The sequence below is a fragment of the Hemicordylus capensis genome, chromosome 5 (genome assembly GCF_027244095.1).
Source record: "Hemicordylus capensis ecotype Gifberg chromosome 5, rHemCap1.1.pri, whole genome shotgun sequence".
Lineage (NCBI taxonomy): Eukaryota > Metazoa > Chordata > Lepidosauria > Squamata > Cordylidae > Hemicordylus > Hemicordylus capensis.
The window spans coordinates 258832456-258857720 of NC_069661.1; the positions used below are offsets into that span (position 1 = coordinate 258832456).

A 25265-nucleotide genomic window follows, 5' to 3' on the forward strand; every position below is an offset into this window, starting at 1 on the left:
GGGCTCTGCCTGGCCCTTCCCTTCACACCGGCCCTCCTGCAGCTGTGAAGGTGGGCTTTGGCTTGTCCTGTGTCCTCTCCATCCAGTCGTGTGGGATCTTGGCCCCGTCTCTGGCCTCTGCCCTCCGGCTCCATCCCTGGTGCAAATGCTGTGGCTGGCACTTGAGCCTGGGTGACCGTCAGCCTGGCGGGAGTTTCGGTGCTGCGGCTGCTGGTGCGCCTCTCCCTCCAGCCCTCTGTCTGAACATGGCCCCTATCCTTGCACCTTCAGCCAGTGGCAGGAGCCGGGCACTCCCAGCACCCCCACCCAGCACGAACAGCCTGGAGGAAGTGCTGCTGCAGGAGACGTCAAGGGATCAGCCCCTGGGCAGGGCTGAAGTGGGCGGGAGGGCCGTGGCTCCGTGGCCGAGGCCTGGCCTGGCTGGCTGGCAGAAGGCCCCCCTCCCTGCAGCCTCTCCGGGCAGGGCTAGGAGAGACCCTGCTCTGCCTGAGACCCCCGAGAGCCGGGGCCCACCAGTGCAGACAAGGCCCCGCGGGACGGCTCAAGAGTCTCATTCAGGCAGCCTTATGTGCATTCCCTGGCTTTGGGCTGAGGGGCCCAAACCTAGCATTACTCACAAGTACTTTCTGGCTTTTTGGAGACAGGCGTTCTTAGTCCGGCTGCTCTAGAAGAGGCATCCTGGCCCAGGCTTGTCCTGAGAACAGGCATGGCCATCAGCAACCACATCTGGGCTCATTCCAGGGCTGCTTTTCCCCAGCCCACCTTCTAGAGTGGAGCTGCTCTCGCTGCCAGAGGAGTCTGTGATGAGCAACTTCCCTGCCACCCATTTCCTAGGCACTGCTCCCAGCATCTCCCCCTCTTGATTCCACCTTTAAACATCAACTGTCTTCAAAGATGGCGCCTGGGACCAGACCCTGCAAGGGCAGACACCCCTCTTGTTAAAAGGGGGGGGGCTGCTGGACGTGAACCATGGGTGGTTTTCAAATGATCCCAAACTCTGGTGCAGCCATTTTTAAACAGATGGAAACCTCTCTCATCCACTGGCACAGGCTGAAGCATCTCCATTTCTCTTGCAGGGACTGTGTCTAGAACATAAAAAGAAGAAAATTCTTTGGCCCACATGTTGTGCAGGCTTACACCGATGTTTCCAAGGGGCCCACACTGCTGTTGTCATTGAAAGAAGCACAGTCGGTCTTGCAGAAAAGCACAAGCACACAAATCCTTCAAGCTGCACACTGGCACTTTGGGGGCACAACTTGCATTGTTATCGGTGTACGTTGCACTCCTGAAGTTTACACATTTGTGCTCTTCCACAAGCCTGCTGGCACGTTTTAGACACCTGTAGCTGTGCAGGCCTCTCTGAAAGGCTGGCATAAGCCTGTGCAATATGTGGGCCTCTGACTTTAAGCCCCCAGAGCCCAAACCAGATCTGTCTGTCTGTCTGTCTGTCTATCTACAGAGGCATATCTAGGGAAAATAGCGCCTAGGGCAAGCACTGACATTGCACCCCCTGTCCAAACATCTGACACCCATCTTTCAGATAACTTTACCATAATACCAGCTGAAAAATGCAAGTCAAGCTCGTTAATCTTTTAATATTTCAAGAACTTTTTAGCAGTGGACGTAGCCAGACCAAAAAATGCTGGGAAACTACAAATTTCAGTATGCTGGGGCTCATGAGATACCCAAATACTATGTGGAGGTGTACTTGGAAAACTAAACAGAAGTGCCTGTCTAATTCTCTACTATGCATTGCAGCATCACTATTACAAAAGTTTTAAAAATAAATGGAGAATTTGACTTTTCCCAGATACTCTGAAAATAATTAAAGGATATGCAGAGTAAACTGTGTCTCTGCTTGGAATATATTCTAGTATTTCAGAAAGACAGTTAAAATGAGAGAAAGAGAGCAAAAAACTCCCTGTGGGCCTTAATATTAAGGATTTCACACTGATTCAAAGACAAATTCACCATTAATAGCCATATTAGCAAGACATCACATTTAACTCACTTATCACAAGAAGCAAAGTAAGAGCAAATGAATACAATCCTAGCTCATAAGCATCAGCTCAGTATTCACAAGCCCTGATTCTCTGTACATAGTGCCAAACTGAATATGTGTACAGTGACTTATATTAATTTAAAAAAAATTACCTGTAGCCCCTTTGGGGGCTTTCTAAAAGCTGGGGTGTGTGCAAAGGTTCCCCCTCCCCCCGCTGGCCTCTAGGGCCTCGCAGGGACCATTTGAGCATGTGCAGTGGCCACTTTTAAAAATATTTGTTTTTTTAAAATGGCCGCTGAAAACAATGGCTGCTGCACATGCTCAAATGGCCTCTGCAAGGCCTGGCATGGCCTAGGACTTCATAGAGACCATTAGAACATGCGCGGTGGCCATTTTGTCTTTGGTGGCCATTTAAAAAAAATTTTTAAATGGTCCCCCCCCTTCAAGTGGCACCCGGGGCTCGTGCCATGCCTGCCTCACCCTAGATACGTCCCTGTGTATCTATCTTTTTTTTAAAAAAAAATTATTATTCCCATTTGTATTTGGGGCAGAATCCAATTAAGCTCTTTTGATTTTCAGGGGTGGATGTTTCAGTGAGAATATTAAGTGCATGCTTAAAGTTTTCTCACTAACGGTGGGATTAACAATTAAGCACTTTTTAAAGTGCCCAGTTGATAGTTTTGCCTTTTTTTATGAACTTCTGTCTCATGAAAGCTAGATGGGAGAGACTGGGCTCAGCGGGCAAGAGCCTGAGAATTCTTCTAGCCCACCTCAGAATGATCTGCTCTGGACAAATTGAGAATGATGCATCCTTAACTACGTGGTGCTCAAGGATGTATCCACATTAAACTCAACAAGATACGCCTAAGAGCCTTTCGCTTGTCCACTCTTCATTCTCTCCAGTCACCAAGTGTTTTCAAGTAGAAACCTTTCTGCTCTGCCAGCCATCCCATTTCTGACCCTGACGGCCCCACCCCACCCCTACAACCGCTTTGTTCTTTGCCACCTAGACCCTGAAGCTGAGGAGGAGCTGGGCCCAGATGGGCCCCACCCTCTCTGTTGCTGAGGCTGGCATGGGAGCCATTTTGGGTGAGCAAGCTCAAAGTGGTAGTCATGAGTCACTTATATCACGCTTTAAGACTACCGTCTGCTTTGTAGTTGTCTTTGTTCTCATAATAACCTTGTTTAAGCAGATCACTTTTAATCCTATTTTACTTCAGGGAAACTGAGACTGGGAGAGAGTGACATGCCCTTGGCCAGTTGGAATCCAGACCACCTAAACCGGGCTCCATTCTGTCCTCCCTCAGCATGACATGGCCCGAGCCCGGGTGCTAGACTGTGTTCTGAAAGGCAGACCCAGGGAGACTCACAGAGGTCCATCACAATCCTTCACCCACCTCCTTTCCCTGCCCTGCAACCCTCTTTGTGCAGATTGCCATGTTCCAGAAACAAAAAACAATAATAAAGGAAGTCCCCAGGCACAGCAACAGACAGCACTGGCCATGCCACATGCTGCGTGATCCGCCATCCAGGATCCCTTCAAGGCCCCGGCCCTGCCGAGCTCTCGGCTGAACCATCCTCTCTGCCCTCCCATCAGCACAGATGGTCCCTGTGTGAGGGCCAGTTCAAATGGATTCCTAACCCATGACAAGCACAGTGTACACTGAAGGCGGCGGCATGGTGGGAGGAAGGGTTCTTCAACGGCTCCCTCGTGTGCCTGGTCACCATTCAATGTGCCACGAGATCGTTGGGGAAATGGATCACCTCCTTAGGCAACAAGCAGTGAGCTCCCGTGACAGAGCCCTCAAAAGGCAGCTATGCCACGCAGCCAGCTGTCCTGCCGATTCTGCTAGCCGTTGCACACAGGCCCCCTTTGGCTTACAGGAAGAGTCCCGCTGTCTCTGGCAGCCTTTTCTGACGGCAGGAAAAAGGGGCCCCCTTTCCCAACAGAGCCAGTCCTCCCAGCTGCCCCACGCCCAGGCTTTAAGCAGTGGTTTTCGCTTGCGAGTGGCCTCCCCAGTGCCTGTTCCAGTCCTTCCAGGTCACAGGTTTGTGTGCAGAGAGAAGATCCAGAGGGTGATTCGGGTGGCCTTTGTGAGTGGAACGGCAGCCTGGCATTGGCCTGCGTTCATCCCGCCCTGGCCCTGCCAGGAGAGTGGTAGGCGCAGGGGTCTCCACACACCCTCACTGACCTCCTGGCCTCTTTCTGCTGCCCTCTGCTCCTGCTCCCAGCCAGGCCGTGCTCTCTGCCCCTGCTGATGGTTCCCTTTAACTAACTAACGTTATTCCTCAGAAGTCACGCAAGGAGTGAGCCTCGGCCTGGGTGGGGAGGGGGGTCGGGGCAGCTGCTCAGGCATGGGAGAGTAGTGCCCACTTCCTCTTCCCAAGGAAGCTTCAGGCCCCGCCACACGTTCCGCCAAAGCTGCAGGGTCATGGTATTCGCTGGCCAGCTAGGCATGTGCCTAGCAGTAGACAGGGGAACCCTAGAAAGGCCTCAGGGACAGATCCATGTTTTCCCTCCCTGTGGAAGGTGGAAGCTTTGCTATGCAGTCCTGGTGGTCCAGATCTTGCTTGGAGTCTCAGACATGTGGGGGGGGGGTCAGACCCACTAAGGTCAAGAGCTTGTGGAGACCGTGCCCTCGCAAGGGGTTGGATCCAGTCCCACTAGATGCCTTGTCGGGGCAACTGGGAGGAAGCAGACGGCCTGCCTCTCAGTGGCCCAAGCTCATGGCTTGCTTGGCCTCCTTTTCCAAGCCCTCCCCCCCCCCCACTGCACTCCTTCCTCCAGCCAACTTCTCACTGATCACAGAGAGACCGTTTGCACTTGCGTAACAACCAGAGTGCCTAAAACTGGTGCGGGAGGAATGAAGCCGGGTGGCCAGATGCCGACAGCCCTGTTCCCTTCCACCACCCACCCACCCACAGCAACAGAAAGCTGGCCCTATTTAGCAGTCTGTTCCGAACAGAGAAAGCAGACAACTCAGCGGTTCTGAGAGGAGCTGTGGAGACCATGGCCATGCCAGTGACTGCTTGTGCCTGTTTTGTGCACACAAACCCAACCAGGCTCAAAGCCTAGTCGGGTGCTGCCTGCCTGCTGCAGGTCACTGAAATCCCCCTGCGTCCAAGCCGGGGCGGGGCGGCGGAGGTCTTCCCTTCCTCCTCCCTGAAGGCCCACACCGGCGTGAAGCTGCCGTGCCAGTGCTGGTGTGTACCAGGCGGGCTGGAGCTGCAGGTGGACTTGACTTGCATCTGGGAGATCTGCGGGGTCTTTGAATTGCTGAGAGGAAGCTGCAGCTGTGATCAGGAGGGAGCCACTGGGAGAAGTCAGGGACGGTGCTGACCCACAGTTTGGAAGGGCTCTCTGTGTCTGGAGACCGGAGAAGAGTCCGCTGTTCCTGCTGGCTGCTGCTGCTGCTGCCTCAGAATGTGAGGGGGGCTCTGCAGAAGCACAAGAACCCCACTCTGCTGTGTAGGTTGTGTGTGTTTGTGTGTGTGTGTGCGCAGGCGCGCGTGTCCTGGTGCCTGGAGACCTCTCTCATGGCCGCTTTGGCTCTTCTCCTCTCTCTCCCTCTCTCCACAGACTTTTCAGTAGTTTAGGAGAACTGAGCACCATTTCCCAGCGCAGCTCTGGCACCACCTACACCGTGCGTCCCGGCAGCCGCTATCCTGTGACCCGCCGCACCCCCAGTCCGGTCAAGCCTGCTCTGGACCGGACAGACCCGCTGAGCACCGTGCGGCCCTACGGGCTCACCCCGCCCACCATCCTCAAATCTTCCAGCCTTTCCATCCCACACGAACCCAAGGAGGTCCGCTTTGTGGTGAGGAGTGTGAGTGCCCGGAGCCGCTCCCCGTCCCCCTCGCCTTCCCCGGGGCCCCCCCTGCACACCCTCCACCCACCTCGGCCCTTCATGCAGAAGCCCCTGCAGCTCTGGAACAAGTATGATGTTGGGGACTGGCTGGAAAGCATTAACCTGGTGGAGCACCGAGACAAGTTTGAGGACCATGAAATTGAGGGCACCCACCTGCCAGCCCTGACCAAGGAGGATTTTGTGGAGCTGGGGGTGACGCGGGTTGGGCACCGCATGAACATTGAGCGGGCACTCAAGCAGCTGATCGACAGCTGACCACCCCAGGCAGTGCTGGTCTCTTCTGGGGCCTCACCGCTGGAGGGGCGGGGGGTGCGTTTCTACTAGACTAGGAAACGAGAACCAGCGGGATTCTTTCTACTCTGACCACTGCACTGGAGGGCGGGAGGCTGGCAATGACCTACTCTCTCTTTCCCCCTCTCACACACGCACCTGGCGCCGTTGCCTTGGGGACCAGGAATGTTGCATGGACGCCCCCCGCCCCTTTGGCGTCTCCCAGAGAGCCGGGCCTGGATCGGGTGTGATGTGCCCTTTCCTGAGGGAGCTGCTGCGGGGACAAGCGGCTCTGGGGGAGGGCTGGGGTGCTCCCCTCACGGAGAACACCTGTCCGCCATGTCATGCCTGCAGGGAGAGCACCGTGGTGGGTTCGGGTAACGTGGAGGTGGTGCTGAGGAGGACAGAAGATTCGTGGGCTGGGAACACAGGACAGGCAGGAGCAGAGCAGCACCTGGGGCCGTGCAGCAGTGGGCCGTCTGGGACTGGCTGTGACCCAGCAGAAGTCTCCACTGCAGGGGTTGGCCCTGTAGTGAGCTCTTCTGGGTGCCCCGTCCCTTCTGCTGCAGTGGGTGTTGTCCACTTGGCCTTTCAGAGGGCCAAAGGCTGACTTGGGGGCATCTTCAGAAAACCCCTCCCCAGAGGGCCAAGAAGTTAGCTGGGTGGGTACTCTGTGAAACAAGCAGCTGTGAAACGGCACCACCGTCCAACGGGCTGATGGCTAGGGATTCCTGCGGCAGAGGACACAGGCGGGGAGGGGGCGGGAGAGAAAGGAGGTGGGGGTTGGGCTTCTGCCCCTGCACTGGCAGCCAGTAGACCTGTTGGGGAGGGCAGAACTCGTGGGGTAGGCTGGTGGCAGCAGGAGGCTTGCCTCCGCACTCCTCCCTCCTGCCCATACATCCCAGTTGCCCCAGAAGCATCACCCCATTGCCAGGAAACGAGCCCGGTGTGCCTGGGGGGAGAGGGGGGAGAAAGGGAGACCTGCACACCCACCCAGAGCAGGCCCTGCCCTGGCTGGGGGGGGGGGGAGACTGTGTTCCTTTGCCCTGGTGAGATGGGGGCTGAAGTCGCATGGATAGAAGCATGGGGGGGGGCATCAAAGGGCGGCAAGTGGAGAACCCAGCAGCTTCTGCTTTGCCAACATTCATGGGGGAGGGGGGAGGTTTTCTCGGGGGGGGTCATAGAACGCATTGAAGGAGTCTCTATAATCTCTGTGCATTTCTGTAGATCTGCTGGTGATCCCAACAAGAGGGTGCCAACGCCAGGATCCCGCCCACTCCATCCCAGTCACACATTTTTGCATCTTTTTAATCAACTATATATTTGAAAGGGGGGCGGGGGGGAGAACAAAATATCTATATATCTATATCTATAGCCACCTTGTTTTGTTATGGTTTACTAAAGCTATATCTTGCTCGGGGGGGGGGGGCTTCGCTGCTCCTTCCTGCAGTGCTTGTGGGAGTTTTTAGTGACGGAATGAATGTGAAAAAGGAGTCTTTTTAAAGCTCCTTTCAGGGGATCTGGAGTCTAAAGATGGGGGCGGGGGCGGCGGCATTGCACTTGGCTTTGGGGAAACAGTCTTCCATCCTTGCTGGGCAGAGCTGTGGGGCAGGCCCTGGCCGAGGGAGTTGCCGCCTCAGCCCCGGCCCTTCTCTTGTCTCCTTCCTCTGAGCAGCTTGGGCCGGGGGGTGGGGGGAGACACCTCCCCGCCTTCAGAATCTGGCTCTTCCAAGCACCCCGGAAGCCCAAGCTGCTTTGGGGACAGAGCCAAGACGGAGCTGTTCTCCTGGGGAGGGGGCCCAGATCCCAGAGGAGGCCAGAGACGGGACAGCGGCAGGGGGAGCCCCCTGGATTGGGGCCAAGCAGGCATTGCCCTCCAGAGCTCCCTGGCCAGAGCAGTGACTGGACCCCTTCCGCTTGGTGAGGGGGAGGGCGTTCCCAGGTGGGGATTCCGACGGACAAGCCTCGCTGGCCACATGGGAACTGCGCCAAGCCTTGCATCAATCCCCACTAGCCGGAAAGGCAGGGCGGGGTGGGGGGGCACAGTTGAAAGGAGGTCACTAGGGGCCTTTTGGGGTGGGGTTTGTCCACATCTGCCCCTTGGGTTTCGCATGCAGTGCGCCAGTCAGCCGTGCGCGGCCATCGTAGGAGGAAAGGCCCGGGGAGGGCTGAGCAACTGCCCCGCGGGTCAGGCAGCTGGGCTCCCAGAGAAGTCCATGCTGCCCTCTGCCGGCACTTGGAGCCACACCCTTCCCCTCCTGCCTTCTCTACCTGGGACCCAGGAGGAGGCGGTGGGAGAGGAAGTCCGAGAGGCCACAGGGCCGTGCCCAGGACATGCCCAGCCATCCAGAGGTTCACAGGGCTTCCCCTGTGGAAGTTGGGCCCTGTTTCTTGAAGGCTCCACCCCCCTCCCTCGGGTGCCCTCTGCAGCCCAGGCATCCCCTTGGCACCAGTGGCCCGCTCCACACAAGAAGGGGGAAGACCCTTCCCTCTCCCAAGAGGGCGCAGGGCTTGGGGCAGCAGCAGCAGCAGGCTTCCAAGCCCATTCCCTCAGTCAAGGCATTAATTCTTCTGGTGCTAGAGGGCAGGGCGAGAGAAATCCTCGCCAACCCTCACACTTCTCTGAACCGTTCCAAGCTTAATTCAGCGAAGAAGTCAGCAGTGTCCACCGAAGGATGCATGGCCGGGGTGGGGGTGGGGGGCACCGTCTCCTCACCCCCAGCAGACCCCGGCTCTTAAACAGCTCCTGCTGGCTGGGGAGGCCACTTTTCCTCCCCGTAGTCAGGGTGGAGGGAAGGCCTGAAGGGCTGCTGGCCCCCCGCCCCCCCCCCCCATTCTGGACAAGAAAGCAGGCAGCTCAGCTCCTTCCAGTCAGGTTGGGCTCTCCTGGCCTCCTCAAGTGGGTTTGTGATGCTAGTTCAGAGCTGCCTGCTGGGCTTTGCACCTGCAGGGACTCCTCTGTGCCCTGGATCTGCGGAGAGTGGAAGAGCACAAGCCCAGCCCAAGCGGGAAGGGGTCCGCTCTGCCCAGCCCTGGGCTGCTCTTGCCCCTGCTGCCCCGACAGTCCTGGCGGGTGGTGTGGAAGCCGACGCGTCTCCCGGATGGCCAGTGGCCATGGGGAAAGTCAAGCCCCTCTCCCTCGCACACACGGGCTCTTTAAAAAGACGCAAATTTTCTCAGTAGTGGGAACAGAAGGATTTGTGTTGAAGTTCCAGACTCCCAAACCTTCATTACAATCCAGTGAATCTCAGCTTGCCACTGTCACATGTCAGAACACAAGAAGTAAGTTACACAGACCAGTTTTCATGTCTCAGTCTGTTTTTAGAGAGTTTGTGTGCTTTGTGTGTGTGTTCTTGGCCATCTACACATTTCATCTTCACTACTGGTTTTGAAGTAGCATGTTCGGGAACAGTGAACGTAACATGTATTGACCTAATATGTTTCTGCTTCCAAGCTTCTTCGTAGACAACTGCTCCCCTAAAACAAACTCCATCCTAGTTCCCCCCAAAGCCCTAGGCCACATTTTGTCTCCCACTCTCTCCAAGGTGTCACCCCCCAAAGTCATTCTCCATCACCTCACACTGAATATTCAGACATACACAGTGCAGTCCCTTGCATGCTTACTCAGGAATGTGTCTCACTGTGTACAGTGAGGCTTACTCCCAGGTAATTGTGCATAGGATTGCAGCCTGAAGTCATAATTGCAGGCAGCAACCAACTCCAAACTCGGCCCAAGTGCCAATAAGAGCCACGGGCATCAGTTGGCACTTAAAATATGCTGGCACTTTAGTGGTGGCCTCAGACACTGGTTTAATTGCGCAGTTCTGTCCTCAAGATCACAGTCTGGTACCTGGCATAATCCTAGGGTTACAAGATTTAAATTAAATTAAATTAAATTAAATTGCAAAAAGACACACACCCCACACACATGCACCCTCAAACCATTAACATGTAAAGCCGCGCTGCAGAATTAGCACAGATTAGAAGGGACACTGCTACGTGAGCTTCCTGGAGAAAAAATGTTTGGCCATTCTCCTCCACAGAAGCATTTGAGAGACTCTCTAGGCAGGCCTCCAGCAGGGAGGGAGCACACTGAGAAGCCCCCCACCCCCACTGTTCCAAGAAACGGCCCATCTCACCTCTGGTGATGTTGGAACCTGGAGCAGGGTTTGTTCTGGAGAAGCCATGGCAAGCAGCATCTTCTTCAACATCCCATCATCATGCAGTGCTCTCAATGCCAGCTTGCCAGCCTCATGCCAGTAGCGGCCTGTCCTCCCGGGCCAGGGGGGTGCCAAAGGAAGTGCAGCTGCCTCTGCTTCCTGGCAACTTGGGGTGCTGCTCTCCCCCCCACACACACACTGTCTGCAGGCTAGCCATTCATTAGGGAGCGCTATGCGGGTTAACCATGCAACGCTACCTGGTGAATGGCCAGCCTGCAGGCAGTGGGGCAGGGGGAGGAGCAACCCAAGTTGCTGGGAAGCAGAGGCAGCTGTGCCTCCTCTGGTGCCTCCTTGGCCCATGAGGACGAGCCACTAGTGCCCCATGCCTTGCGCCCACATATCAGACTCAAGCCCCCTTGTATCTGCTCCCCAATGCCCATGACAGAGGCCATCTTCCTCAAGTTCCCCGGCCCCCTGCATGTGCCGCACCGGTTCGCCCAGCATCCTCTCCTCAGGCACTCCGTCTCCCCTCGTGCAACCCTCCCCCGACGTGTGCTCTGACCTGCTATCGAATCCTCCCCTCCCAAGCTCTGCTGCGGCCTGGCGGCGCTCCCTCCTGGCCTCCTCGCACTCGGGCCTGGGAACGCGACGCCTCGTGAACCTGCTGCTGGCTCTGGGCCAAGCCCGGTTCCTGCCCTGCTTTCAGCCCGTTTCTGTCCCCATTCGGTTCCCGCCAGCCTCCTGCCAGAGCCGCGGTGCCCTCCTTGCTCTTCTCCTGCTAAACGCCTCCCCTGGCCTTCTGGCTGCCGCATCCTTCCCTGGCCCAGGAAGCACTTCTCGGCCTCCCAGAGTCCGGCTGCAGGTGCCAGAGCTGGGGCGGGGGGGGGGTGCCACAGGGGCCAGCAGCTCGGCTCTCCTTCCGCCCATTGCCCACATGGCCTTTCGCCCTTTCCAGCCTTGCGGGCTCCCTTTCCCTGGAAAACTGCCCCCTTCCAAGCCAGAGCCAGCCGCTCGGGGCTTCTGATGGGGTTCCGGGCCTGCCGGGGCCGTGCTTCCCCCCTGAAGCTCCTACAGCACTGAGCGCGGTCAGGTAGCAAGGCAGCCCCGCCCCCTCCCTCGCGGGCTCCTCCTCCCCGGCCAGAGCTCCCCGGAGGCTGCAGGCCAGGTGCCGCTTCTTCCACGCCGCTCTCGGGAGCTCCATCTTGCCGGCTGCCCTGAGCTGCCACGACCATCTCAAAGAGCTCTCCCTCCACAGAAGCTGACGGCCCTGCTGCCGTCCCTCGGTGAGACTGGTTGGAGTCTTGCTGGCTGGCGCGTTGCCTGAGTGCAGGCTCTTCTCCCCGGCCGGCCGTGTGCGCTCATGGCCTCTGGGTCTCGGCCCCTTCTGGGGCCATGTGGAGAGACCTTGCCTGCACCCAGCCTCCTCCTGCAGGAGGCTTGAAGACTGCAGACTGCAACTTGTCTGCAGGAAGTTCACTTTGGGACTGGGGATGCTGCTGGGGGCCTTCTTCCTTGGCCTGCAGAGCTGAGCCCTCCCCTCCCCTGATGCTTTGGAGGGCTGGAGTGCGGCACAACCCGGATTCCTGCCGCGCTCCCTGAAGGCCAGCCGAGTGCCCCGGAGCGGGCCACTTGGCTCCCACTCCCGCAAAGCAGCTGCAGCCGTCCCTGTGCTTGCAAGCACTGCGTGATACCCCCAACACGATGCTGAGGCCTCGAGCCGTCAGTCCTGGGGTCACCACGGCTTCAGTCCCAGTCAGGCATAGCACAAAGGAAAGTTAAACCCAACCAAGTCATGCGGATGTCACCGTAAGCTGATGTGAGCTCCTTCCTGGAATGCCTTGAAACGGGTCCGTTTTCCGTCCCTGTCTTCCAGTCGACAATCTACTGCAAGCCATTGTTCTAAAGCATAAACTTCTGTGTGCTTTAAAGAGAGGCAGTCACTAAATGTAGGAAAGAAACCCAAGCTGAGAGCCACCGAGTACTAAAGCTGGAGGAGGCCTGTCGCGTCTGCCGACGGCTCCCTGTATTCTTGAGCAGACCTTGTGCCCATCTGCCCTCAAACACCCCAAAGACCAAGCACTTGGTCAGCGCGCGTATCGGATCCTGCAACCATTCAGAGATGCCACCAATTCTTTTTGGAGCCACTCAGAGCCACTCAGTCCTCTGAGATTAGTTCATCTGAAAGAAATGCCCCACTTTTGTTCACAGAGACATCCCAGAGTTTCAAGCAAGGCAACATGTTTGCAAGGTGGCAACTCACTTGACATACTCCCTCCGACACTTTTCCATTTGCACAGCCAAGGAGCACCCCCATAATTCTGTGCAAAGCTTGCTAGCTGTTACTGATTCGGGAATGGGGTAGGGGTGGGAGCAGGCAGTGGGATAACTGTGTCAATTTGAGATGAATCAAAACTATCCATTTGTGGCCTGAAGGGATGAGATGAGAAAGAGGGGGAAGGTGCCTCTTAAGAACATAAGAACAGCCCTGCTGGATCAGGCCCCAAGGAGGCCTATCTACTCCAGCATCCTGTTTCACACAGTGGCCCACCAGACGCCTCTGGGGAGCCCACAGGCAAGAGGTATGTGTATGCCCTCTCTCCTGCTGTTGCTCCCCTGCAACTGGGATTGAGAGCCATCATGCCTCTGAGGCTGGAGATGGTCCACAGCCACCAGACTAGTAGCCATTGATAAACCTGTCCTCCATGAATTAGTCTAAGCCCCTTTTAAAGCCATCCAAGCTGGTGGCCATCACCACATCCCGTGGCAAAGAATTCCATAGATTGATTATGTGCTGTGTGAAAAAGTACTTCCTCTTGTCGGTCCTAAATTTCCCGACCTTCAATTTCATGGGGTGACCCCTGGTTCTAGTGTGGTGAGAGAGGGAGAACAATTTCCCTCTGTCCACTCTCTACTCCATGCATAATTTTTATACTTCCATCATGTCTCCCCATAATCACCTCTTTTCCAAACTAAAGAGCCCCATATGCTGTAGCTTTGCCTCATAAAGAAGGTGCTCCAGGCCCCTGATCACCTTGGTTGCCCTTTTCTGCACCTTTTCAAGTTCTACAATGTCCTCCTTAAGATATGGTGACCAGAACTGTATGCAGTACTCCAAATGTAGCAGCACCATTGATTTGTATAAGGGCATTATGTCAACTGGATCACCTTTATCCACATTCCTGTCGACACTCTCAAAGAACTCCAAAAAGTGAGGCAAGACTTGCAGAAGCCATGCTGGTTCTCCTTCAGCAAGGCCTGTTCTTCTATATATTTAAAAAGTATGCTTTCCATCAATGTATCAGTCATAGAAGTTAAGCTAACTGGCCTGTAGTTTCCCAGATCCCCCCCCCCCCCAGATCCCTTTTTGAAAATTGGAGTTAGATTAGCTGATCTCCAGACCTCTAGTACAAAGCCTAATTGTAGGGACAAGTTACATATTTTTGCTAGAAGATCAGCAACTTCACATTTGAGTTCCTTCAGAACTCTTGGGTGGATGCCATCTGGCCCTGGTGATTTGTTAATTTTTAGCCTATGAGATCACACAGCATTCTGTGTATGTGTCTGTCCATGTGTGTGTCCCCCGCTATCAACTTCACAACACCTGGACCAATATGAACCAAATCGGGTAAAGTTGTAGGGACACCTCAACGGCGTAGTTTGTGATGATATTATCCACCCCAATCCAAGATGGTGGATGTATAAACTTTTGAGGTGTAAGTAGGCTAACTTGTGAACTCCCCAACCGATTTGAACCAAATTTGCTATACATTGACACATAGGGTTGCCCTAATGGTATGATGTGTGATGATGTCATCCACCCTGATTCAAGATGATGTTAACATGCACTTTTGAGGTGCAAGTGCACTAACTTGTGGACAGTCTAACCAATTTGAACCAAATTTGCTACAGCTGTATGGGCAGATAGGGATGCCCCAGTGGTGTAATCTGTGATGATGTCACCCACCGCAATCCAAGATGGTGGACGTGTGAACATTTGAGGTGCAAGTGCACTAACTTGAAGACTGTCTAACTGATTTGAACCAAATTTGGTACAGTTGTAGTGAGTGATAGTGATACACAGAGACTCCTCAATGGTGTAGTTTGTAATGATGTCATCCACCCTGATCCAAGATGGTGGATGTATGAACATTTGAGGTGCAAGAGCTCTAACTTGTGGACCTCAATTTGAACCTAATATAGTCCAGTTGTAGAGATAGTGAAAGGAAAGTAGGCTGATTAGTTCTTACTAGAACAACTTTTTAGTTTTCCCAAACAGTTTAGAACATCTTCTCTCATCACCTCAAATTGGCCCAGTTCTTTAGTCTCCAAGCCTGAAACACTCGGTTCTGGAGCAGGTATATGCTCAGTATCCTCCACTATAAAGACAGACCAGCATCCGCCTGAACTTGGTGGTCCCTTTCCTCCTTCCTTTCCTTCCTTCTTCCTCCTTCCAACTAAGGTTCTATTATTGTGGCTTTGAATAAGGTCCATGCTTGAAGGATAGGTCTTTCCATGGCTACTAGTCGGAGGACTATAGGCCAACTCCAGCCTCAAGGCAGGATGCCTCTGGGTACAAGTTGCAGGGGAGTAACAGCAAGAGGGAGGGCATGCCCTCAACTCCTGCCTGTAGGCTTCCAGCGGCATCTGGTGGGCCACTGTGTGTAACAGGATGCTGGACTAGATAGGCTTTCTTGGACCTGATCCAGCAGGGCTGTTTTTATTTATTTTTATTTATTTTTATTTATTGTTGCATTTATATACCGCCTTTCATTAAAAGACAACTCCAAGGCGGTTTACAAAAGTTAAAAGATACAATAAAAAGACAATAAAAACATCAAGCTAAAAAATATAAAAACATATAAAATACAGGCATAAAAACAATACAACAGATAAAAACACACAGAAGCAGCAGTACAAACGATTATGTAAAAGCCTGGGTAAAAAGCCAAGTTTTAACAAGCTTTCTAAAAGCTGTGATGGAGTCCAAGGAGCGAATGGCCACTGGGAGAGCATTCCAAAGTCTGGGAGCAGCAACAGAGAAGGCCCTGTCCCAAGTGCACGACAGCCGGGCCTCTCTCATTGTCGGCACCCGGAGCAGGGCCCCCTCAGATGTCCTCGTCAAGCAGGCAGCAACCCTTGGGAGCAGGAGGTCCCTCAAATACCCTGGGTCCAAACCGTTAAGGGCTTTAAAGGTCAAAACCAGCACCTTGCATTGGACCCGGAAACAAACTGGCAGCCAGTGCAACTCTTTCAGAATGGGGGTGATGTGCTCCCAACGGGCAGCTCCGGATAAAACCCTCGCTGCCGCGTTTTGCACTAGCTGCAGTTTCCAGATATTCTTCTAGGGCAGCCCCACGTAGAGCGCGTTACAATAATCCAGCCGCGGCGTGACTAAGGCATGGGTAACCGTGGCCAGATCTGCCTTCTCGAGAAAATTTTTATATTTTTTCTGGAGTGATTTGACCCTCCTGATTTTCCCTTTCAGCTTCCTTTTTACCAATTCCCTCATTTTTTGAGACGTTTCCTCTTCTCAAGTTTAACACATCTGTGCTGGACTTCATTTGCTGTGCTCCACTCGCATATAAGCTGTTTGGGATCATACTACGGTCACTGTTCCCCAATTATTCTATAACTGACATCTCACATCAGGTCCTGGACACCACCCAGGATTAGGTCCAAGGTCACCTTCTCTCTGGTTGGTTCTGTGACCAGCTGGCCTAAGGCACAGTCATTTAGCATGTCTAGAAATCTGGCCTCTCTGTCAATACCTGCACATGAATTTGCCCAGTTTATAGGAGTGTCTAGACTTTGCTCCTCCACAATCACCTTCTTTCTGGTGGGTTCCATGACCAACTGTTCTAGGGCACAGTCATTCAGCGTGTCTAGAAATGTGGCCTCTTCTTCATTACCTGAATGTGAATTTGCCAAGTTGATGTTTGGGTAATCGAAGTCACCCATTATTACAGCTCTGTCTCTCTTTGACACCTCTCTGATTTGCTTCTCCAACTCCAGGTCACTCTCAGCATTTTGATTCAGAGGGTGATAGCACGTCCCTAGCAACACATTTCCTTTCAGTCCTTGTATTGTCACCCATAATGATTCTGTTGAGGACTCCGGCCACCCTAGGTTTTCTAGCTTGTTGGATTCTATCCCTTCTTTAACATATAGTGCTACTCCACCCCCAATCCAACCCTCCTTGTCCCTTCTGTAGAGTTTGTACCCAGGAATAACAGTGTCACACTGGTTTGCACCATTCCACCAGGTTTCCATTGTGCCCACTATTACTATGTTTTCATTAGTAACCAAGCACTCCAGCTCACCCATCTTGGCTCAAAAGCTTCTGGCATTGGTATATAAATACCTATATGCCAAGTCTTTTCCCTGGCATTGGCGTGTGCTGTCTCCCTTACTGTGATTTGACCTTTTTGACCAGCTATCATGTCTTACCGTCTGCTCTACTCCTGGTTCTACTCTGTCCCCTTCTGATTTATCTGAAAAATTTGCACCCTTGCACCTTAGGGGATTTTGCATGCCAAACCAGATACCACCCAGTTCCTGTCAGCAATCCCCCCAGGTGTCATTTTAAAAGCTGCTCTGTGACTTTTTTTATTTTAAGTGCCAGCAGTCTGGTTCCATCTTGGTTCAAGAGGAGCCTGTCCCTTTAGTACAGGCTTTGCTTGCCCCAAACTGTATCCCAGTGCCTAACCAATCTAAACCCTTCCTCCTCCCACCACCACCACCATCATCTCATCCATGCATTGAGACCCCTCAGCTCTGCCTGTCTTGCTGGCCCTGTGCATGGAACCGGTACTATTACTGTCAATGCTACATTGTGGGTCCTGGACTTCAACATGCTACCTAACAGCCTGAATTTGGATTCCAGGGCCTCCCGACTGCATTTCCCAACATAGTTGGTGCTGGCATGCACCACGACAGCTGACTCCTCCCCAGCATTGCCTAACAACCTACCTAGACGCTGTGCGACATGCGCAACCTTTGCACCCAGTAGGCAAGTCACCGTGCGGTCTACACGTGGGTCACAAACCCATCTCTCTATACCCTTAATGATCAAATCACTCACTACTAGGAGGCCCCCAAACCCCAGAGGAGTATCCTCTGTGTGAGAGGATAGGGATGCATCAGCCAAGGAAGGGGTCCCTTCTAAGGAGCATTCCCCTCTTCCTCAGACTGATGTCCTCCTTCCTTGAGACCTTCATTCTCAGTGAAGGCAGAGGAGCTTTCTGCCTGGGAGTGGGATGCCTCTATCACACCCCTGAGGGTCTCATCCACACACTTCTCTGCCTCTCTGAGCTTCTCCAGGTCAGCCAGCTTGGTTTTGAGGGAATGAACTTGTTCCCCAAGAGCCAGGAACTCTTTGCATTGAGCGCACACCCACGAACTCTGCCTCTCAGACAGATAGTCGTACATGCAACACTCTGTGCATTGCAATACACTGGGAAGCACCCCCTCCCCTGCTGGCATTCTACCTTCATAACTGTTTTATTGGCTATTCAGAATACATAGAGCTTATTTACTTGAAAGCTAGGTCTCTGCTGCAATTTTCAGCTAATTAAAGATTTTAAGCTCTGTCCTCCAAGAACATTACAAACGTGGAGTATTATTCACCTTCTCCTTCTGCTGGGTGTCTCCTTTGTGGTTAAAGGGGACTGCTTGTGTGCCTCCCCGCATACTTCCCCACTAAACTCAACACAAAACTCCTTTGATATTGGCTAGCAAACTCCTGTTCGCAAAGCTCTGGGTAGCAAATTTCCCCTGCTCTGAGCCTTGTCTTCTCAAGAGCTGCATCCAAACTGAGCCACCTCAGGAATGTGCCCACCCACAAGCTGTGTGACTCACCTGCAGGTAATCCCCACCCACTGACTCTCTAGGCACAGCTGAAACTGAAATTGCCCTGTCAAAAGCAACCCCTAGCCAGCCAGAAATCAAACCCTAGGAAAGACTTGCTCTAACAACTCACCTTGTCCTTTCCCCCTTGTTTTCCGATTGGTTGATTTATTTGCTTGCTTGCTTGCTTGCTTGCTTGCTTGCTTGCTTGCTTGCTTCTTTAGGAAAAGAAAGGAACGTTTGCTGCCTCCCCTGCTCTGAGCCTTGTCTTCTCAAGAGCTGCTTCCAAACTGCCGTTGGAGTAACAGACTCCCCCTTGAGCTCTGTACAGAGGAGACTTTGCTGCTTCCCACAGGCTCCTGGGTGAGTCTCGTGCCCCTTCAGTAGCCCATGCCTAGGGCTCAGCTGTTTGTGAAGCAAGAGTTTTGCGTTCCAATCCTTCCCATTCCCGTTGTGCTCCAGGTTGGCTACTCTGCTCGAAGGAACCTTTTTGTATCAAGCCCCACCACTGGCTCTGCCGGCGCCATTTCTGCTCTCACCTCAGCAGACCGGTTGGCTCTGGACAGCACAGGCCCTCCCCACTGTGTGCCCAGCCGAAGCAACGGGTGTGCTTTCCCACATGTAGATCGCTCTTCCTGGCCTTCTTCTGCCCACATGGGCCCCAACTCTGTCCAGAGCAAGTCAGGCATTTCATCCCAAAAAGCCATTCCAGAAAAGGCAGGAAAAGGAAGCTGACTTGGACATCTTCTTCGTGTGAGGGTCATTCCAAGAAGCAACCCCAGGTATGCAGCTGGGGAACCCAGTCTGCACACGGAGCTACTGTGATTTCTCATGGCTTCTCCATGACTTTTGTTACCTTCTGTACAACCCAGGAACAAGATTTTTTTTTTTTAAAGGTTTTGATTTTTGTTTCATTTTATTGTCTTGGTCCATTAAATCTCTGTACTCATAACTGGAGTTTGTATTTCTAGACTTTTAAAGTAAGAAAGGAAGGAAACCCGCAACATTATCCGCTCAGCAGCAAGAAGCTACAGTAGCTGCTGCTGTTTGGAAACCAAAACAGAGCCTGGTTTAATTTTCCATTCCCACAAACCTACAAAGAGGCACACATGGGCACCCACCACAGCTCCTGGTCTCATGCCCCTGTCTGTCACACACACACTCACTCACTTGTGCCCTTTGGTTTGTTTGGTTGTTTTTTTAATTGACAGGGTCAGTTTGACTTCACCCCTTATTTTATATGGATTTCCTGAGGAGATTTCTCCTTCTGCAGAGTATGGGAGGGGTGGCTCACACACCTCCCTATCCCTGACATTGTGATACGCCCCCCCACACACAGAGATCTATGTTTCTTATTATTAATTATTATTATTATTATTACTATTATTATATAATTATTATTATTATTATGTAATAAATTTATAAGAAACCTTTTGACTGTTCCCTAGTCCTTTGTTCCAACCAGGTGGGCTGTAATCCTGAAAGAGCAGAACTTTGGACCACTCTCGGGGCTGCCAGGGGGAAGAAGGCGTTCTGGTAGAGTTGCTAGCCCCCTCCCGCCCCCCGCTCAAAATTCCAGGTTTTACCTGAATTTTAAGCATCTCACTCAGATTTACCCAGATTTCAGCGTTCATTTAAAAATAAGAATAATGATAAGCTCTAGCCCTTGTAGAAGCGGAGTTATGGAGCAAAACGGGCATTCCCTATTCTGCTCAAACATTATTTTCAAGCCAGTTTACATAATATGCAAATTAGGTGCCCAGATTTGGGAAGCCAGAGGATGGCAGCCCTACTCTCTGGGCCATATTGAGCCAAGGGCTGGTCAGCACAGCAGCTGTCGTCATTTGTGCTCAGGTTTCAATGCTTTCGGGCTGATTTGAAAGTGGAAATGTCCTTCATGGAAAGGCATGGAGAAGCTGGCCCACCGGCAGTGCACAGAGTGCTGTGGGGCCCCCATCCCTCCTGTCTGCCCCTGCTGCAGGAGGGCTGGATGGGCCGGCAGGCCATTCTGCATCTCTGACCCCTTCCACACTCCTCTTCATCCCAAGGCACCTTTGCCTGCCTTGTGCCCTCAATGCCGCCATGCAGCCTCTCACTCTCCAAGCAGCTGTTTGCACAACTGAGCAGCAGCAGCAGCAGCAGAAGAAGAAAAGATGCTGTTCTCTGAGTGAGGGAGAAAAGTGAAGCCAAGCGGCTTCCGCTGCATCATAGGAACATAGGAAACTGCCATCTACTGAGTCAGACCCTTGGTCTATCTAGCACAGTATTGTCTTCACAGACTGGCAGCGGCTTCTCCAAGGTGGCAGGCAGGAAGCTCTCTCAGCCCCGTCTTGGAGGCAATGCCAGGGAGGGAACTTGGAACCCAGAGCAGCGCCATCCCCTGAGGGGAATCTCTTGCAGTGCTCACACTTCTCGTCTCCCATTCATATGCAAGCAGGGCAGACCCTGCTTAGCTCAGGGGACAAGGCATGCTTGCTACCACCAGACCAGCTCTCCTCTCCTCTTGCTGTTAGTCTTGCATCACTCACCAGGCCTCCAAACCAGCACTCCGGAGCTGATCTGGTTAGGCTGGGGGGTGGGTCTAGGTTCAAAGTCCCTCCTCCGCCAGGAATTTGGTCTTGGACCAGTCACCACACCAGCTTGTGTCCAACCTTCCTCAGAGGGTCATTGTCCGGATAAAATGAGACCGGCCTATTGTAGAACACCAGCCTGAGTTCCGAGGAGGAGGGACCGGATGTCAGTATGACACATCCATGTCACTGGGAGGGGTTCAGCTGCCACTTCCCCCACCGGCCAGCCCCAAGGTGAGTGACAAGCCCTTGGTTCCCGTGGGTTGAACTAGCTCTGGCAGTAACCGCTCATGAGCGGGGGGGGGCAAAGGAGGTGCAGCTGCCGCTGCTTCCCAGCTTGGGTTGCTCCCTGCCCCACCCCACTCAGGAGTCACGCTGCCTGCAGGCTGCCCATACCTCAGCAGAGCCGTACAGTGAAGCACACAGCAGCTCTTCCCGATGAATAGCCAGCCTGCAGGCAGCGCAGCTCTTGGGCAGGGTGAGGGAGAGACAAGCAAGCCGGGCTGCCTCCTTTGGAGCCCCCCGGCTTCTTAGGACAAGTTGCTACAGCCGGAGACGGGAAAAGGTGCCCAAGGTCAGAGATCCTGTCTAGCTGGTCCCTGCTGACTGATGTGCATGGCCTGGGCTTCTGCCCTGCCTCCTTGCTCCACAGGTCCCTGCATCTGCTGCAGCCTACACAGCCATCATGCAAAGCTGTCAGAGGTGGCCAAATCCTGCAAGCAGCTAGAGGCCTGATTCTGCACAGCCCTCTCACTCTGGTTGGCTGCACAGCTGGGCTGGAGCACTCCGCTGCCCTTCCTTCTTCCATCGCAGCCCAGCATCCTTTTCCTGGAACGTTTCGAGTCTCTCTCTCTCTCTCTCTCTCTCTCTCTCTCTCTCTCTCTCTCTCTCTCTCCTGACTGCCTGTCTGTCAAGACAGAGCCTGAGAGGCAACAAGGCAGAGAAGGGCCTGAGCAGTTTCCAAGAGCCTCATAGGCGGACTGCAGGGCCAAGAGGCGCACGCAACTCTCTCTTCTCCAGCACACCGAGGGCAACTAAGACCCCCCCCCCCGCCCACCCCCAGCTGCTCAGCAGAAGGTCAGCAAGAGTTTGCAACCAAGAGTTCTATGGCCCTTGAGAGACCAGCTGATGGGTTGTGCCATAAACGTTTGTGTGCCTATAATTTGGGACCGTTGGGAACGCTAACCACAGCCCACTCCACCAGGTCCATGGAGGGTTGTGAAAGGCTGCCGCCAGGCTCAAGGGCAGGAGGTCCCCGAATCCTAGTTTCAGGGGAGGGGCCCCCCATGCCTTCATCTCCTGCCTGAGGGCTTCCAGTGGCAACTGGTGGGCCACTGCAGGAAAGAGGAGGTTGGACGAGGTGGGCCTCCTGGGGCCTGATCCAGCAGGGCTGCTCTGCTGTCCTTATGCTAGGCGGCCCTCCAGCCTCTGTCTGAACACCTCTAGTGCAGGAGGGCCGGCCGGCCACTGTGGGAGGCAGACCGTTCTGTTACTGGTCCCCGTCCTGCCCTCGGGAGCAGGGTTCCCTCTAACAGGGGGAGTGACTGAATGATGTTGACTGCATCACTCCTGGCCTTGGTTGGGGATGCTGGGAGATGTAGTCCACAGCATCTGGGAACACACACACACACACACCCCGCCGTTACAGGGAACATTGTTCAGGAGCAATAGAGAAGACACCTGCTCCTTCTTCTCTGTAAGATCCCTCCAGGTATTTAAAGGCAGCTATCATACACCGCCCTGCCCCACCCGCTCGGCTTCTCTTCTTCTCCAGGCTCAACATTCCCAGCTGCTCCTTCCACCTTCCCCTACAGGATTGGGTTTCCAGACTCCTTGCCATCTTGGCTGCCCTCCTCTGAACCTCTTCCATTTTATAATGGAACCTGCTTAAAATGTGAGCCCCGAATTGGACACAGTTTTCCAAGGGAGGTCTGGAAAACTGCGCAGAATAGAGTAGCACTATTCACTCTGCTTCTGCAAATGCGGCCTAAGATGGCATTCGCCTTCTTAGCAGTGGCATCACGCTGCTGGCTCCTCTTCAACTTATGGTTTACTAACATCTCTAGATCTTGTTCATAAGAGAAACTGTTGCCAGGCCAGCTCTCCCCATCCTCTACTTGTGTCTTTGATTTTCCTACCCAGATACAGGACTCGGCCTTGGTCTCTGTTGAACTTCATCTTGTTGGTTTTGGCCCAGTCTTTGAGCCTGACCAGATTGGGTTGAATCTTGATTCTGTCTAGGTTCCAAGCCCTCAAGGCCTCACTTGGGTCCACAGCATCCCCCCATTTTGAGTATGACACTTTTTTCCTGCTCTCTAAAGTGATCCAGTGCTCCCTTTCAGTTTTTGAAGCCATTAATTATAAGTACATCCTTGCTCTATCTGGCCTGATTTGGGCCAGGGGACTTGCTGGGCTCTGTTAGGACTGGGTTCCTGGCCCACAGTACTTTCATTGTTTTTAGATTCCCTTCCCCTTTGCAGTGGGCTTGCTATGGGTCAAATTGTGGGAGGGGGAATTACCATGCATCAATATCTTACCCAGGCTCAGACTGGCCCACAGGGCAACAGGGCAGATTCCCGGTGTGCCCCACCCGCAGGGCGCCCCTGTGCCCTGCCACACTCAGCAGCAGTGAATACTCCCACCCTTAAGTAACCATTCTGTTCAAAACCCGGCACCCTCCCCACATACATTCTACTGCCCTCTCAGTGCCCCCAGTCCGGCCTTGATCTCACCCCTCGGCTGTTTTTCATTTTTGCAGTGGCTTGCTGCCATGCAGGTTTCTTTAAATCAGAGTTGGGGAACAGATTTCCCACTTCTAGCACCACTCCCCACCTCCATTGAACCTAGTAGCTAGGTGTTGCTGGGCAATGAGGGCTGCCCACCGCCCCCTCCTAAATTGGGACCTGAGCAATCTCTCTACGAGGGTAGATCCCAGAAGCACAGAGTAGCCCCCGGTCCATTATCACACATTCTATTTAAGAAAATGGAATTACTCCCAAGAGCCATTATGATAGAAAAGATACTAAATCTAAATACTATAGATAAATAGCTTTCTTGCTTTAACTAAATACGCTATATATTACTCATGCATGTCTTATCTCTCTGTGACTCTAAGCTTTTCCTAGCTCTATGCAGTCTCATTACATTCCCTGTGCTTTCCAATGGGAGAGTGTTTTTACACTTTCTGGGTCAATAATTTATTTTACAGGAATGTTGGGGGTTTCTTGGTAGTCTGGGCCAGGTCTGGAAACCACCTCTGAAAATGCGATGTCTATCTCCTGTGGTTTGGTCTGGGAGTTTCATGCCAATCAATCATGCCAAAGCAACTTTTATATTTATAGATATATAGGCCAAATTCAGATATAATAGGAAACCAGAAGTCCCTTCACCTCCGGTTTCTGAAACCGCACATCTGACTTTGGCAAACTGGCGTTTAGGGCAAAAAGGGAGCTCTGGTTTCCCTTCCCAAGCCTTTGGTCAGACTGGCGTTTTGCTGCCACAAACTCCATTTCTGTGGTGCCAGCGTTACATCTGAATGCTGGCACTGCAGTTTGGACTCCACGGGGCTAGAGTTGAGGGAGCAAGCTCCTCCCTCCCTCTGCTCTGATTGGCTGTCCTTCAGGAAAGAAGGAAGCCCACACAGTCAGCTTCCCCACCTCTCTGCAGTCTTGCTGACTTCAGAGAGGCTCCTCTCCTGAACGTCCAGATTCGGATGGAAAAGCAAGGAGAGAGGGAGTGCAGAACACAGGTCCATTGGCCCCGCGGCTCCGCATTACATGTGAATTCGGCCATATAGTCAAAGGCTTGAAGTTTGCAAGCCAGACTTCAGGGGGCGTTAGTTCCTGTAGTCTTCAATGTGATCAATGCAGTCTCATTTTCCATTGTTTCCAATGGGAGAGTTTGTCCAGTTTTTACGGGAAAGTGTCAGTTTTTCCTGGGGTTATGGATTTCTTTTGGTGGTCTGGGTGAGGTCTGGACCCTACTTGCGAAAATGGCATGTTTCTATCTTTTGTGGTTTGGTCTGGGAGTTTCAGTGAGTGAGGTCAAAGCAGCTTTATATTATTGGTTGGTTGGTTGGTTAAGTGCCGTCAAGTCAGTGTTGACTCTTAGTGACCACATAAATAGATTCTTTCCAGGATGATCTGTCTTCAGTTTGGCCTTTAAGGTCTCTCATTCATGGCTGTCGTAATCGAGTCCATCCACCTTGCTGCTGGTCGTCCTCTTCTTCTCTTTCCTTCCACTTTCCCCAGCATGATGGACTTCTCAAGGGAGCTGGATCTTCACATAATGTGTCCAAAGTACGATAGTTTGAGCCTGGTCATTTGCGCCTCGAGTGAAATTCTGGATTGATTTGTTCTAGGATCCATTTGTTTGTTTTCTGGGCTGTCCATGGTATCCTCAAAAGTCTTCTCCAGCACAAAAGTTCAAAAGCATCAATGCTTTTTCTATCTTGCTTCTTCAAAGTCCAGCTTTCGCATCCATAGAGTGTCACAGGGAAAACCATTGTCTGAATGATTCTAATCCTTGTAGGTATAGACACATCATGGCA

At 53.0% G+C, this 25265-nt stretch overlaps 1 protein-coding gene across 15 annotated transcripts in view; it reads left to right on the forward strand.

The window, feature by feature from the left end:
• Positions 1-19580, forward strand: part of SHANK3 (SH3 and multiple ankyrin repeat domains 3) — a 463679-nt gene extending 444099 nt beyond the window's left edge. For 5 of the 15 annotated variants that reach the window (XM_053255555.1, XM_053255558.1, XM_053255557.1 and 2 more), the window contains 2 exons: positions 5583-9423; positions 18609-18736. In XM_053255555.1, coding sequence (XP_053111530.1) covers positions 5583-6126 — 544 coding nt within the window. In that variant the 3' untranslated portion in view covers positions 6127-9423; positions 18609-18736. Of the gene's footprint in view, positions 1-5582; positions 9424-18370 lie in introns of those variants that run through there. The other 10 variants (XM_053255566.1, XM_053255564.1, XM_053255560.1 and 7 more) reach the window with 9 other exon arrangements.
• The last annotated feature ends 5685 nt before the right edge of the window (positions 19581-25265 follow it).